Genomic DNA, 16,476 nt, shown 5'->3' with positions numbered 1-16,476 from the left:
TGCAAGGAACTATTGCTTTTTTCTTCCGCTAATGCGGCTTCAATCCTACTTTTTTTTATTGAACTTTTGAAATCTTTTTATGAGCTTGATCGCGATGGTCGAATGATTGGAACTCACCTTAATCCAAGACTGTTGCAAAGTTGGGTCGTGTCAAACGTGAAGCAGCACACGCGCCGTGCCCAAACTTAACTCTCATTGGCTAATACTGATTAGTACCTTTTTACGTCATGACTAAATTATCAATGTGTCTGTCATTTCTTTCTCTATGGATGATGTGATGTTTTGTCTTTTGTGTTGTCAATGGCCGCTACTACCATAAATTCGGAGAATTAGAAGTGTGCTTAATTCGTCTCGAATTCTTATCAAATTTGGAACTCTCCGTTTGAATGATTGCAACATTTTAAGTGCGCATCCGATCCCGTGCATTTGATCTAGCTCTGAAGGTAAGAATCTTCTACAGGGAGCATGTATTGAACCCCTGCCTCATAACTTTCCTTTTATCTTTTTGCTGTGACAAGCACTTATTAAAATCTTTTCCATTCAACGATTGGTACTTACCTTACAATCATTGAGCTCTTCATTGCTTATTTCCTTTCATTGTAGTGCAGTTTTGTCCGAAAATTTCCTTGCTATTTACTTCTTTTCATGCTAACTCCTAGAGTCATCCATCCTCTGATAAGTAAGGAAACCCTTTGCTAGTCAAAAGCTCCCCCTAACTTGTCGTTCAATTTTTGGTTTAATTTTAAGTATCACATTTGAACGTTCGATTTTTTCACCTCTCTTACACTTTAATGTGTTCGACCTTTTTACTTAATTTAGGAGAACATGTTGGTAATAACTTTTAGTCTCCGCCACCCACCATGATGCGACTCCCGACTGTGCTGACAAAATTGCTTTTGTGAACACCCAAGTTCCAATATATAACTGCAAAATTGCATCAATTCAATTTTCATCCAAAGTGATTCTCACTAAAATCGTACTGTTTAGCTCTTCTAAGTTTGGACAACTGTAGGATTCTAAGTGGGTAGTGCTGCAGAGAAATATGAACTTAGATTTTCATGAACGCTACCTACTGATATTATTCCAGATTTGAACAGTATTTAATTGGAAGAGATCGGCAGAAATAGGTAGTGAGATGCCCTTTGTGTAGGTCATTCTCAAAGTTTTAATCAGAAATACTGCTCTGTTTCTCAAGTGGGTGGTCCTGCGTTGCTGTGACAATATTTATTCTTGTTGTGTATCCTACTTGTAAAAATATCTTCATAGTATGTGGCTTTTCAAAACAATTACGGTAATTCAAAGTACCGCTGACTCTTCTTATTTTTGGTGTGTATCCTACATACTTGTAAAATTATCACTATAGCTTAAGGCTTTCAAAACAATTGAGACACTTCAATACTAAAATAGTGCCTTGTGTGATCTTTGTGTTATAAACAATATTTATCTAGATACGTGGGAATACTCGCATTTTTCCTTGTAGGTCTCATTATGTACCTGATATTCTCAGGAGCCACACAGAAGCTATTGTTGATACTACTTCCATGTCGATAATCTCATTGCATGGAGAGTAACTGAACCTTCATATACTTACTTACCGAACACTTGGGATATCAACTCCGCTTTCACAAAAGCCCACACTCATTTGACTGTATGTCCTCCCCTCCTCACAGGGATTTTGTTAGAAAGCTTCCTCTGTCATTCTCTTTTCCATCTGCTTGATAAAGTAATTAATAAAATATTTTGTGTTCCAGGAATATTCTTTTCTTCCCCTTCCACTATGGTAGAATGACGATCCATAATTTGTACATTTTTGATCGTTCTGGAATTCTTCTGTATTATGCTGAATGGAACCGTTTAAAACAGTCTGGCATCACCAGAGAAGAGGTATGCACTTAGGTTGTAGAATTTTGCTCATTTCACAAGTCACACTTTGTATAAATTATCATAGGAATTCTTCAGAAGAGCTGCTGAAATCAAATAGCTGAAAGAGCATATAGGGTCCATTTCATGACAAATAAATGAGGAGCCTGGAGGACAAGGCGCACAAGCACAATTTTTGAAAAAAGCGAGGCATTAATGATTGCAAGTAAAATTAGTCTGAATGCATATTCTGCGAAAAGTTCGCTCCCAAATTCCAATTATTAAGCATCAAAAAGTCAGTTTTAACTTTTTTTCCGCCATTAGGATCCATGTAATTTCGAAACTTTAAAAACGTTTTCTCGAAATAGCAAAAACTGCACTTATGCGCCTTGTCCTCCAAGCCACTCAAATAATAATATCACAAATTTTTCAAGAAATCTGAGCCAAAAGCCACCTGTTGCAATGCTATCGCACTGTGTTGTGTTTATGCTCCAATATAATAATGAACAAAACAAACCTGTTCATTGAATAATTTATCAAAGTGGTCCTGAGATAAATCGAAGATATGTCATATGACTTTCCATCTGACTTCATCGGTTATGTGAGCATGACGCCATGCTCTACTATAGGATTGATTGACGATGCATCATAAAGATAAATTCAGGAATGCAACAAAACTTCAATAGTACTGAAGTGGTGATGATTACAAGATAAAATTTGAGCGATAATTTTGAAACAAAACAACGAAAAAACGTTTTTCAAATTTCAACATCATATTACTACTTAGACATCGCCTGTAAGGACAGTTTAACTAAATTATCCTTACATTATTATGAATGAAAAATTTTCATTTTTTTTTTTAGAATAAGGGTGCAGAAAGTTCATGACTTTCCTATTTTAAAAAGCCTTTTCTCCTTAAAAATTTCAAAAGTTAAATCCTTTTTATGGCTCCAAACAAATAAGCTGCCAAATTTTAGAAGAAACACATGATTTCTAGTGTAGCTTAGCAAAAGGAAATGCAATTTTACCTACTTTCCCATTTCTGCACCAATGGCAACCGGCTTGGTTGCATGGTCAAGAAGTTTCCCTACTCTAGTTTTAGTAGCCATCTAATACTAATTTCTTTTTCAGGAAGCCAAATTAATGTTTGGTATGCTCTGGTCCATCAAATCTTTTGTTTGCAAAATATCACCATTAGATACTAAAAAGGGCTTCCTTTGCTATAAAACTAATAAGTATGCTTTGCATTATTTTGAGACTCCTACTGGTTTGAAATTCATTTTGAACACTGATGTTAATGCTCAAAATGTAAGAGAGCTTTTGTATCAAATCTACCGACAGGTAAGTCAACATTCTTTTTGCTGTGCACGATAAATTTCTTTTCCCATCCTTTCAAGTCTTCTCGGCCAACTCTCAGATTTCTCAAACTTTCCCAAAACATTGTTTTCACTGTCTGTATTTAGTCCTCACATCAATTGCAACCTTGCAGGTAACAGGGTCATATTAGCTTTAAATCGAAAGCTGTATCAGCTTTTTTTTTTTCCTTCACTGAGAAATACTTGAGCGTTCAAAAAATTATCCATGGTTCCCGGAACACTAAGTTTCCTAAATTTATCTCATTTTTAGGGAATTCTACAGAAAATTAAAAAGTACTTGCTAACAATCCAATCTACCAATATTTACCAAGAATCTACTAATATTTCATCGCACTCAAACGATATTAAAAGGCAAATTGGACGTATTTCTATCAAACGGACCTAAGCGCCATAGGGTGAGGAAGGTAGAGGGGGGCTTGGATTGGCGGCGGAATCGGGCGTCCGGCTTATTCCGTCCTATACTCGCAATGCTTTTCCATGACGCTTAGGTCCGTTTGACAGAACGCGCTATCCGGAATTCTTAATTCCTCAAAAGGAACTCAAATTGGCGCTTAGTTTCATTTGATAGAAATGCGTCCAATTAAATAATGTGCTGATTAGAGTGTGTGCTGACAGAAAATTTACAAATGTATTATTGCACTTCAAATGTACAATGAGGTAGAAAGTTCTCTCCTGGAAAAATGATTCAGAAGTTCCCAATCTCCTAATTTTAATGACAGATTTGAGCTCTATTTGGACTGTATTAAGCAGAATGAAACCAAGCCACATTGAGCTGATCTTGAGTAAATTGAAGTTATTACTATCCATGCATTTCTAAACCGTTAGAAATGGTTGAAGTTTGAATTTTGACTAACTAGTATCTACATAAGAGACTTCTTGACATGAATAAAAGTGGAATGAATGTTTTACCCATTTAATTATCTGTTTTTTTGGTCACTAGTTCCCTGTTGCTTACTACTAAATGGGCAAAATCAAATCAAATCAGAGAAAGGAACTAAGTACCCGCTTGATTCCTCTCCATGAATTCGATTTTGAATATAGCAAGGACTTGGCTCCAGGCCCGACAGAGCGCGCATGTGCAGTGCTGTTGCTGACAGAACACTTAGTTTCAAAACAAAAACAGATTCTATTATACTTTTTGCTGGCGCAATTTTTGTGAATAATGAATAAAAATATTTTAACATGTAAATACCATTTAAACAATGAACCACAATTTAAGTTGATATTTCGTTACCTAACCTCAAGTTGCAGTTTTGGCGGAAGCATATTGGCAAAGTTACCTGAGCGCGGCTCATGTACTTGGTTCCTTTCTGTGAATTCAAAATTCCTCGAAGCGATTTGATCCACTTTTCAAATCGAAATTTCGAATTGAACTCGATTTTTCCCAAACATTTTTGCTGTGAGATAAAGCATATCTTAGCCCATTCAGATCAACCAATAACTCAAATCGCTTAAAAATGTGGCTTGGTTCCATCCTGCTTAACGCGGTTCATTTAATCATTTATAATATAAAGCGTTTTCTTTTACGATAGTCTATGAATTTGTGAATAATAGTCACTTGCAGACAAAAAATTATTTTGTGTTCAGCAATTTTGTTCTCACATTTTTCAATGTTGTTTTTAGGTTTTTGTTGAATATGTCATTAAAAACCCTGAGTGCAATTTGAAGGAACCGATTAAAAGCGAGCTTTTCAAGTCACAATTAGATGCCTTTGTCAAGCAATCTCCAATTTTTGGACTGAAGTCATACTGATTTTTGGCTCCCTAATACGCAAAATGGCCATGTCAGATTCTCGAACTCTATTTATACAACAGTCACCTCAGCTTGAGCCCTTTCAGCTGACAAGTGTGAAAAAGTCAAATCTCATCAAGCATGAGTACGAGGACTCCATGCGCAACGATATGCGAAATGATCCAAATGCAATTTATCGGTAAATATGATGGATTATTATTCTCTTTATTTGCCAAGTATCTTTGTAGATAACATTTTTAGTATGTATTAGTAATTAGATTAATTTTTATGAGGCTGTCCTGCTTGACGATTCATTTAATAATGCAGAACGTACTGTATCAAGATACATTCTACACTGTCTAAGATTTGCTCTCCTGCTCAGTTTTCCAATCGTGGGGGATATGGCATCCCTGCCATCAGTAGTAATAGTATTCAACAGTCATCAAATTCAGTTGTTAAAGTGCCAGATACACCTGCAAGCTAGACGTGCTTCTTGAGCAGGGAGTAGGCCTTCGGCCGTGTTGGGCAATCCCCGTAGACAATCAGGTTGCAGCTTGCCGCCCGTAACTCGCTCCAAGCAGGATTGGATCCTACTTTTTGTGTCTGGCACTCATGTGTATCTGGCGCTTAAGTGGCGCTAAGCTTGGTGCAATCACATGCTGACCTACTTGTCAGCATGAATTGTGTTTACATAAAACTGAAATGAAAATTTCAAACGCGTTTCTTCTCAAAAGATGAGACATGTAACTTCTTTTTCAAATTTTTTAATTTATTTAAAGATTTTTCTAAGAGCACAGAAAGTTCCAAGTCCTTCTGTAAATGCAATTTCACTTCCTCCATTTTTAATCCAAATTCATGATAGCTTTCTCCCCCGAGTGGAAATCAATAATAAAGATTTCACCTTCAAAATCGGTCTCTCTCAATGCTAAATGCGCTCCAAAACGTAAATGGCAGAACAAATCTCTCAGGGGTCCCCGAACTTTGCCCATTTCCACAGGGATTGCCTTATGTTTCTTGTTCTCCTGGGTGCTTTCCCATTTTTTCCCTAGCAGCAATTATTTACAACAATTGGGTACTGCTCTGTTTGTAGCTACATTCTGGGCCAGCCGTTTGATATGCTGGGTCATCACAACTACCACCCAACCAGTGCTGTATCCATGCCGGTAGGCCGCGAAGAGGTTGTCTCTCATCATACCACAAGCCACGAGGAGGTGGAAGTTGAAGTTGATGTCTGCACTGACTTTTATGCAACGCAGTCACCGCATCAGGTGGAAGAAATTAGCCCGAAAAAACCTGTTAAAAAGAAAAATTCCCGACAATACCGCTGTAAAGTGTGTTTTAAAACCTTTAATCAGGTAAGTCTTTTTTCAAGTAAAAATAAAAGCTGATAAGAGGGGCCACTCATGTAATGCGTGAAGCTCTAGAGCGGGGGAGAGGAGGTTAAGGAGAGCATTATGCCAATTTGTTTTTACTTTTAAAGGAAAAGGACCTTCATCACATAGGCATTACCATGAGAGGAAGGGGGGGGGGGCAGTTGAAAAATCCGAAATTTTGTGTTACATTTTTTATGAACAACCCCTAAGGTTTATATTAAACATTTATTAATTTTGTTTGCTGTGTATAATCTTATCCTCTTTTTTCTGCAAGCTTGAGAAAAATGCCGAATCAGTTCTCAGATTTTCCTAAATTTTTGCCTCATTATTTTTACAGCATTTTCGAAGCACTCCTCTCTGAGAGTTGTAAGTTTTGTAACTCTCAGCTATACATTCTATTGACAATGAGGAGTCCCTTGCACTCAGGAATTTTAGCTCTCAGGGTGCTTATTGCCCTGGAAAACCAGGAAATGTCAGGGAACTTTTTTTTGTGTTAGGGAAATCAGGGTTAACATCAGGGAATCGGCAAAAATTCGGCATGTCAGGGAATTTTATATTGCAAGCAATTTTTGTCTCTGGGAAATTGAAAAACAAGGATTTTTTTCTATTGAAAATTGATGATTAATCAAGTTTCAGAAGAATGGAATCGATACTCAAATTTCTACCAGAATTTCTGCGGATGTCTTAAATTTTAAAAATGAGGCAAACGTAACTCGCATAAGTTTAACCACCATATATTTTGCTCTATTTATTACATTATATCCCTGAAACATGAACAAAGTCTTTTGCATCTAATCAGCTCAACTGTGTAAAAAAATAAGGAACATTTATCCTTTTTGTCAGGGAATTATTTTTTCTGTCTGTCAGGGAATTTTAAATGTTTCCCCGGTTTTTGTCAGGGAAATCAGTGTGTGGAGTGTCAAGGAATTTTAGTTTTGAAAATTGCTAGACATCCTGGCTCTGTTCATGCATACGATCAGAATTCTCAAGAACTGAAAAGTAGAATGCTTTCAAGGATCAAGAGCACGTAAGGTAGATTCTTTAGATGGCCTTTACCTAAGTTTCATGCGCGATCTTAGCTATTATTTCTGTTTATTGTGTGCGGGGATTGTAGGAAGAGGCTCCCGTGTGCCAATTTTGGTGATGCTTTGTGATAAAACTTAAAGATTTTAGAACAACTAGGTACCACCTTTTTCGAACCCTGCTTCAATTTCATGATCAAAGATGATGTAGCAATGCCACTTTATTCAACAAACCTTGGCATATTAGTGTAATCTTTGAGGAAATTATCTGTTCTCTTTCAGTTGGTCAACCTTGTGACCCACGAACGGATCCATACGGGTGAACGACCATTCAGATGTGAGATCTGTTTGAAGACATTCACGCAGCAACCAAATCTCTGGAAGCATATCAGAACCCATACTGGTGAGCGTCCTTACAGATGTGAAACGTGCAATAAAGGCTTCACTCAACAGGCCAACTTGGTAAAGCACATCCGGATTCATACCGGAGAGAAACCATACGTATGTCGTGTGTGCAACAAAGCGTTTACACAACAAGCAAACTTGAACAAGCACATTCGCTTGCATACCGGGGAGCGCCCATTCCATTGCCGCCTTTGTGCCAAGACATTCACGCAACAATCCAACCTCGAGCGTCATGAAAGAACGCATTCAGGAGCGAAGCCTTTCTCTTGCAAAGTTTGTTGGAAATCATTTGCACAAAATGTCAATCTTCTGAAGCACGAAGCAACACATGGTCACATGAAACAGCTGCTGAATGGAGAGTTGAACAAAGACGCCAATGACTTTTTGTTGGTTCAGCAAGATCCTCTGGCCCTCCCGACCATGCAGGTGCAAGCGAATATGGCTGAGGTGAAAGCCCCGGAAGAGTTTCCATCAGCCTCGTTTAGCTGTGAACAGAGCTGTCCAAAAGACCACGAGCAGCATGAACGGAAATGTGGCATACCTGTGATTTTGTGCACAAAAACTGGAAAAATTTTAAGGCGGGTGGAAACCCCATGAAGCTTTTCTACCTGATGAGTTTAACATAGGCTGCTTAACTTGCTTGTTACGATAGTGCTTTGATGAAATTTTTAATTTCAATTAAATGGTTACTTTTAATTCCAGATCAATTATTTTTTATTAAGTTTTTTAAGCAATGCTTCAAGTGAATACATTTTTATTTAAGGTACCTGTTACTTTTTGAAATAAAAACCACTCTGGCGGCTTAAGTGAAACATTGAATTAAAATTGTTCAATTTGTGCGCAGAGTGAGGTAAGTTTGGCGGAATTAGGAACTAGAAATTTGGAAATGGATGAAGTAGCAAGTAGCAGGGAAGGATCTTTGAGAACTTGTTCTGATCAGAGTTAACCAGAAGTCTTGTGTCAATAGCAGTAAAACTCATAGATAAGTTGGCACTTTTTACTTTCTGTCAATAAAGGGCCGTACTGCCATGTCCAATAGTGATCGAGAAGTGACTACAGGCGATGCTATCTTTGCGCGCAGCTATGTAAAACAGTCTACTGCTAGTGACGGTCAAAAGTAAACAACTGCCAACTTGGACAACGCAAGTTTTACAACAAAATTTTAATCCATGTGTATATTTTTTAGTACCAAAACCAAATTTATTCATTAATTGATCCGTATTAGGATATTTGTCATTAAACACTTCATGTTAAGTAATTGTGTATCTGCATGTTTTCTTCCCAATGAAATCAAATCTTTGAAATTTCATTCAGTCTATCAATTGCACTGACCTGGTGCCTGTAAGCATATGAATGATATTTGCAAAGGGCAACCTGAGAAATGAAATTTGGCAATGAGCCCAGCCGATGAAGTAGTTGAAGGGACTACTTATTGTGCTGAAGAAAGGTCTAAGGGTCCTTCAACAAAAAATATTTTATTTAAATGTGTTGAGAATAAAAGTTTTACAACCTATGAATGGTATTTTAACTTAATCTCAGCTAGCCAATTGAGAAGACTAATATCTAGCAGTATCAAATATTTTGATAATATGTGGAGCTTGGCTTGAACTCGTACAAGAAGATAGAATGCTTAAGAAATCAGGTCTTTGCAAATTTTTAAGGCTGGGCTAGTGTGCCTTATTTTAGGTGCTAAGCTTAAACCTGATCTTCAGGCGCATTTTACATATGATACAGAGTTGAGTTAAAGCGTTGCCTGTGAATGTTGATCACCTTCTAGGGACCTCAATCTATGATCTGTAAGTAAGAACGTTTCTGTGTGTCATTGCAGAATAAATAAGTCGTGAGGAGTAAATTTTTTAGAACTCTATAGGTTTAAGAAACTTAAGATGTGGCATGACTGAGTGGTCTTCTGTGATGATTATAATTTTTATGAAGTACAGTGTAAAATAATAACCATTTTGTTGGTGGTTTTAAAAGACATTACATGCAAATCGATTTTACTTTTAAGTTAAAATTAAAGTCTATTGAAGAATGTTACATTGAAATTCTGATCAAATGGACAATGGTGACATCAAAAGAAATATCATAAAATGTTATCAATTTTACGAAAGAATTCATTTTATTTCAAATTTTGTGAAGGATAATCCTAATTGCTTTATGTCTAAGGTTGAGATCTGCTTTTAATTTATGGAGATGGTTCCGTACTAAATTGGTGAGTGTATAAACAACTTATCTGGAAAAATATCATCGATTTTATCTTATTGCAGGTTGAAGATTTTCAAGATCAGGTCCAATTCTTATTCATTTTTTCAAGTACATACATATAACAAACGTTATTTTGCAATGAATGCTATGAGGAATCAGTTTAAATTTTATAATTAATCAATCATGCCTCACAGATTATAATTTTAGTACTTTAGAATGCTAGTCTTACCGTGGCCGAGTGAGAACGTGCTCTGGATGCATTTTTCATTCCTGGATAATTTTTGAATCGTTAGTCCTTAACAAATTGATCTTGAAAGCCAATGTTGTTTTTGTACTCCTCAATTTCACAGATGCTTTGATTTTGCCAAAAGTTTTTTTGTTGAGTTTGAAGATCTGAGAATTTTGAAAACTTTGACTTCGAAAAAGTAGCGCTAATTCTGTTAAAAACATTGTCAGTTTCCCTTTTAAGGTAATTTATTATGAGAATAAATTTAAATTCTTAAAATTTATGCAAATTCGTTAATACTTCCAAGAGAATATTTATCACCATGATATACTCTCAGCTTTGAAAAAGCCATAGGTCTTTCACCCTGATAATTTGAAGATCAATCACGAAGTACTTTATTTGATTTTAATTTCCAGTCTTGCATTGTCGCTAGATAGTGCTAAAAAATTAGCATTTCTCTCTAAACCTTTGTAAAATGCCCAAATTTCATCGCTCATCGTAGCAACATGGATTCACAGTGTACGAGGAGGCTTTTGTCAATGGCTGTGGTGGAAGGTTAGCTAGGTACCCTTAGCTCCCATGTAAGCTCAAGTTTTGCGAAACTCTGAAATGAACAAATAACGTTTTGTTGTTCTTTATTTGCATCTTGCCTGTATATTTGACACTTGTTTGATGAGAGAAGATAAGGAGGAAAAAAATATTACTACTTAACCAGGGTATCACAATGAAACCCCATGGCTTGATTAAAAACGGATTATCAGCAGCAAAGAAATAAAAGATGAAATGTTTATAGTTTTTGAAACACCATTTTATTAAGATATTGAATATAAAAACTTTAGATATTGTATTTTTAGTGAACCGAAGGAAAACTGTGAAAATCCAATCTCTAAATCTACAGTTACCCGCTATATTGTCCTCCCCTGTTCGGGAGTTTCTTACAAATTTTTAATAAGTAAAAGTTGCAACCAGGATAGACTTTTGAAAGTATAATTTCGACTACAATCATCAATAATTCAATCTCAGCCTAATTTTGTTTGATCTTAAAAATTTAAATCCCTACTATTTTTATATCACATCGGAGTTCTCAATTAATACTGTAATGTAGAAGGCAGCTGGAAGTTGTTGAGCTTTGCGTCGTTTCAACTGGTTCCATTTTATCAACCAGTAAGATATATTAATCTCCCTTACATAATCATTGGCGCGAAATTATCACGCCTTATTGCATACTTGGTTCCTCAGACTCATTCTGTATTTTGGCCCATAAAAATCGCTCAACCAATTTTCATCTGCTACACCCTTTCCATCCATTCTGCTGGATGGGACATTGCTGCGAAACATTCCACTGCAGAATGAACAACTACTCTCCATCTCACTTGATTCAGATGAGCTGATTGTATTAGTGTGGCGTTGTTGTTGGTTCAGCTGTCTCAACGGCGAAGACTTGCAGTTAGGTTCACAACATCTTAAGTTCACACTAGTTTGATGCTGGGCTGCATTTTCTGCAGCATTAATTGTTTCAGATTGGCTCGAAAGTAAACTGATGACATCAAAATCAGATTCAAAGCTTTCAGAATGAATGGAGGTGGCACTTAGGACCTCAGTATGAGCTGTTGGATGGGAATGACAAACTACTTTCGGGCTGTGCCTAGGTTTTCCTGTGACGTTGGTGCTGTAAATTAGAGGTTTCTTTGTGTAAGGCACACTTGTGTTGTTGGTGCTGTACCGTTTTTGCAAGAGACTCAACATACTCCTTTTGGATCCTGGATCATAAAGGTCTGGGTTCTCATAAATTTGATTAAATTTGGAAAGAATGTTGATAGAGGCTCTGCTTGATCTCCGAGAGTCTTTGTCAATTCTACCATGGTTTAGAATCTGAGAAAGAGGTGATACCCTAACTTTCGAGCCCGGAGCTTCTTGATAAAGTCCTAGCGGGTGGCCAGGAGATGAGAAACGATGATCATGTGGAAAAGAGCCCGAAAGAGAGGAAGATTGGTGATTACGAGCGAAAGAGCAGGACCGAATCTGCGATTGGCTCGATTTGAATGTATTATACCTACTTTTTGAGAGATGGGATGCAAAAGTGGATGAGTTTTGAGGATCAGTCTTCCAACTTGTACTACTCCAAGTGCTTGGGAGGAAGTCAAACTTTATGTTGGACTTCATCTTCGATACCTTGTCACCATTCGATTTGAGAATGCTTTTTGTACTAGGATAAGTCGGTGATTTGTCGCTGACCTGGGATGCGTCATCCAAGGTTGAAAAGACCCCAAGTTCAGATTTTGCTTTATCTTCAACTTTTTCTTCAATGGTCGGATGCTTTGTCGTACTTCTGTGGTAACCCTTACCGCAGTTTTTTTTTGGAGGTGTACTGTAGCCGTGAACTTTGCACGGCTTTTTTAAATCAGCATCCTTGATCGATCTAATCATTTTTCTAAATTTCCATCCATTATCAAGTGCTCTTGGTTTTGCATCACTGTTCTCAGTAGTGTTTGAACATTTTTTCTCCTTTCTCTTGGATTCTTTCTTATCTTTGTTACTCTTGGTAGGGGATTCTTCAATGACATTCTTTTCTGGTGAATTGGAATGACTCGATTGATTTTTTGTAACCTTTTCTGGCGATGTGGCAGGACCTAGTCGATTCTGTAAAACATTTTCCGGGGTTGTAGAAGGATTCCATTGATCTTTAATGTTTTTCTCTGGAGATATTGAGTGATGTGATTGGATGTTCAGCAAATTTTCCGGTACCACTGATGGACTTAGTTGATTTTTTACAATTTTTTCTGGTGATTTTGAGTGACGTGACTGAATTTTTAAAAACTTTTCCGGTGTTATTGAAGGACTCCGATGATTTTTTATAACTTTTTCTGGTGATTTTGAGTGACGTGACTGAATTTTTAAAAACTTTTCCGGTGTAATTGAAGGACTCCGATGATTTTTTATAACTTTTTCTGGTGATTTTGAGTGACGTGACTGAATTTTTAAAAACTTTTCCGGTGTAATTGAAGGACTCCGATGATTTTTTATAACGTTTTCTGGTGATTTTGAGTGACATGACTGAATTTTCACAGTCTTTTCTGGTGTTACTGAGGGGCACCAACAATTTTTTATAACTTTTTCCGGCGATTTTGAATGACGTGACTGGATTTTTAAATGTTTTCCCGGTGTTACTGACGGATTCCGGTAATTTCTTACAATTTTTTCTGGTGATTTCGAGTGATCTGACTGAATTTTTAACATTTTATCCGGTGAGACCGAAGGACCATTTTCAACATTTTCTCCCCAAGCTTCAAATTTTGTGTCATTATCACGTGACTTTTTCCCCATTTTGAAAGACCTCTATGGAAACTGTTGAATAAGATGACCCCAGAAGAGTTTCAAATTTCATTCCTGTGATATACCTATTTAAAGAGGAAACTTAGTTAAAGCTCATTTGACTACATGCTGAGAGTCAGAAAGTATCAATTTAGTCTCCTCAGAAAATTCTTTCTGTGTACATGGAGAAGGATCATTTTTTGTGCCTTTTATCAGGTACATTTTTAAGTCCCAGAAGTTCCTCTTACAGGTGTGAGCATTTGAAATTTGAAATTTAGTTTTCTGAGGCTGAGGAGTCCAATTGGTTTTTCTGAAAGGAAAGAGAAAGAACGATTTAGTGAAAACCACCATAAAAATAATCAGCGGAATTTCTGTTTTACGAGAGCAGCTACTGATCTGCGGGGCACTGTTCGGCGGTAGCCATGTCTGTCAGCGATCCGCCCCTGCTCCTGGGATTTTCAGCGATAACTCTCGAAATACGGCCGTCGTGATGTCGCATACCCGTCGGTTTGAAGGCGATCTTTCCACGTGCATCAGAGTGGTCAGATTCAGTGGCTGCGTAATTCAATACATATAGGTATTGAATAGACCCGACCCCGACAACCCCCCCCCCCCCCCCCTCCAAATAAGTGGTTCTGATATCGATCATTTATCTGTTTCGAGAGCGGCACAATCATTCATCAGCGATATATCGAATGACGTATAGCCAGATTAAATCAGTTAATATTTCGCTGCTGCCTGCATGATGAGAATGGGTCCTTGACAGAATGCAAGTACCTACTGAGAATCATCTATCGATGGCGACACTTTTAGGATATTTTCTCGGCTACAGTTTTGAACAAATTCCGTCATGATTTCATTTCCTTCAGCGAGTAATAACCGAGATTTTCCACGAATTTTCCAGAGGAAAGGCCTCAAAGGCTCCAGAAAAAGCATGGCAAATTGTGTCCACTAGTCCCATGCAAACATGCAAAAATCAATTGTTTTTTTTTTTTTTTTTTTCATTTTTATTTCATCAGGCAGGTGAGGTATAACGAGTATATCAACGGCGAAATGCCCAAATAACGTATCTTACTTGTTCGCGATTTTTTAAAATTTACGCTCCTATTTTATTTTTTTAAATGAGAAAAAATGAACAGCACCCCTTCAAGTTTTCACAGAATTTCTTACGCACGGAGAACACAAATTACGGAAGTTTTGAAAAATTGATGTTGAATTTTTGATTAGAAAATACTTGAAGTGTGACAGGAAGTCTGAAACGTCGCAAATCAAGATACGTGGTTTGGGAGATTCATTGTTGATAGGTGCTATGCACCGGGGATACTACCGGCCGTATAGGCCACTATTCGTTGCTGATGGATGTCCGCGTTGCATACGTAAAAACTTGAAGGCGCTCTGGTTATCCTTTCCATTATTATGATTCGTGTTTAGAGGTTTCACCGTCGATATACAAACAGATAAGATAAGTCGAAGAACAATTCCTGTGAGCTCGATGACCGTTATGAGGTGTGGTGTAAATTTTAATGAAAAAACAGGGACAAAATCGGAAGAACTAAATTTAATTATTTATTTGTTCTTCTCATGCAGCTCTGCTCCAAAAGGTGAAAGTAATTAGGTAGCCAAAGAAGTGTAAAGTATTTTACTTACTTGATGAATTTAGGTTAGAGAAAATGACAGTTGGTCGCTTCGAATGATGGAAAATCGCCGAATTTGTATAGTTCTACTTTTTGAACCAGTAAGTAAAATTATCTCCTAAATTTTTTTAAAAGGCACTGATACTTTCACAGAAAGTTCAATTCAACTTGGAATTTTGACGATAAAAATTAAACCAGACTTTCCTTAAACAACAAGAATTTATATAAACAAATACATAACCAAGAAATCAAAGGAACTCGTAAAAGAAAGCATCGATGTGTAGATTTGGCAACAAAGCAGTGTGAGTAGAATCTTTGCCTGCGGCATTCAATTAATGTCGGCCAACATGGAGCTTTGCTGTATTCACCACCCCTTGTGTTATGCTGTCGTGTTCTGCCGTGCTAAGGAAGAACTCCGTATGAACCTTCAGACGTTGCCAAATTTTCTTCGATAAAAACCGAATTTACAGGGAAATAAATTGAGAATATTTTTCCCCAAACTTTTCTGACAATTTTTTACGCAATTTAATCTATATTATCTGAGAATTTCAATGAAAAATATGCGCGAATGTCGTCAAAAATACATGTTTTATCAAGGGAAATTTGGTAACTCTCGAATGTTCATGCGGCGTTCTTCCTTGGCACGGCAGTAAGGGAAAACGCCACACGAACATTCAAACTTTAAATGCCAAAATTCCTCCCATAAAATACAAATTTGCAGAAAAGAGAACTGAAAAACAATTCTCCTAGAATTTTTCAGAGAATTTTATCGGCAAGTTAACCGAATATTTTTTAAAAATTTAAAAAGGAATATTCTTTAATCTCCTGAATGATACATTCTTTTTGGAGGAAGTTTTGCCCTGGTAAAAATTGGCAGTAGAATGTGTGTTCCAAAATACTATAGACCTAAAGCCGGCGGCAAGATTTCCAATAGTTAATTTCTGTAGCCGGCTGTACAATTTCTTATAGCCTTTTATAGCCAATGGCGATCAAGCAACAGCCAGACGATAAATTTTATGCTAAACGTTACTAAATACGGATACTAGGACTTAGTTAGTTTTTGGATTACCGCTCTCTTTTTGTGCCGTAGTATCTTGATTTATTTTGCGAGGAAAGCTCCGTACTTTAGAAGGATGCCTGTCATTCTTAATATGTTGGAGCGCCTTCAATTTCTTATGATACTGTGCAATACATCTGGTGTGAAATAGTTGCTTCAGATGCCGTGACACGCTGCGGCGCGGCGGGCGGGCAAAGAGCGCGAAACGCGCATTGCCGCCTACAAACCTAACAGGAATACTTCACGCATTGCGCAATGCGTGAAGTATCCCTGTT

General features: G+C 37.2%; 2 protein-coding genes across 3 annotated transcripts; one reads left to right on the top strand and one right to left on the bottom strand.

Annotated features, from left to right (window-relative positions):
- The first annotated feature begins 257 nt into the window (after positions 1-257).
- LOC109032487 (uncharacterized) lies at positions 258-10,481 on the top strand. Of its 2 annotated transcripts, XR_002008927.2 has the most exons (5): positions 258-443; positions 1,752-1,884; positions 2,992-3,201; positions 4,860-5,166; positions 6,058-6,276. XR_002008927.2 is itself a non-coding variant. In XM_019044647.2 (4 exons), the coding sequence occupies exons 2-4, from the start codon at positions 5,012-5,014 to the stop codon at positions 8,362-8,364; spliced, it is 1,140 nt and encodes a 379-aa protein (XP_018900192.1). In that variant the 5' UTR covers positions 2,993-3,201; positions 4,860-5,011; the 3' UTR covers positions 8,365-10,481. The 2 variants fall into 2 exon arrangements, 1 of the variants encoding a protein (XP_018900192.1); XM_019044647.2 differs by lacking the exons at positions 258-443; positions 1,752-1,884 and adding an exon at positions 7,645-10,481 and having other exon boundaries at positions 2,993-3,201; positions 6,058-6,322.
- A 138-nt stretch (positions 10,482-10,619) lies between these two features.
- On the bottom strand, positions 10,620-15,714 carry LOC109032486 (uncharacterized). The gene is made up of 2 exons (XM_019044645.2): positions 15,158-15,714; positions 10,620-13,820 (listed from the first exon to the last, which is right to left on the bottom strand). Exon 2 carries the CDS (start codon positions 13,520-13,522, stop codon positions 11,408-11,410), a length of 2,115 nt encoding a protein of 704 aa, XP_018900190.2. The 5' UTR covers positions 13,523-13,820; positions 15,158-15,714; the 3' UTR covers positions 10,620-11,407.
- Between the last annotated feature and the right edge of the window lie 762 nt (positions 15,715-16,476).

Source organism: Bemisia tabaci, chromosome 2 (genome assembly GCF_918797505.1).
Source record: "Bemisia tabaci chromosome 2, PGI_BMITA_v3".
Lineage (NCBI taxonomy): Eukaryota > Metazoa > Arthropoda > Insecta > Hemiptera > Aleyrodidae > Bemisia > Bemisia tabaci.
Note: the sequence above shows the minus strand (reverse complement) of the source record. Positions and strands in the feature narration are given on the sequence as shown.

Bases quoted from the DNA above. Each gene is read 5' to 3' on its own strand.
- LOC109032486 (XM_019044645.2), bottom strand. From the start codon at position 13,522: ATGGGGAAAAAGTCACGTGATAATGACACAAAATTTGAAGCTTGGGGA.
- LOC109032487 (XM_019044647.2), top strand. From the start codon at position 5,012: ATGGCCATGTCAGATTCTCGAACTCTATTTATACAACAGTCACCTCAG. The intron at 5,167-6,057 runs GTAAATATGATG...CTCTGTTTGTAG, and splicing joins GATCCAAATGCAATTTATCG to CTACATTCTGGGCCAGCCGT. The intron at 6,323-7,644 runs GTAAGTCTTTTT...GTTCTCTTTCAG, and splicing joins GTTTTAAAACCTTTAATCAG to TTGGTCAACCTTGTGACCCA.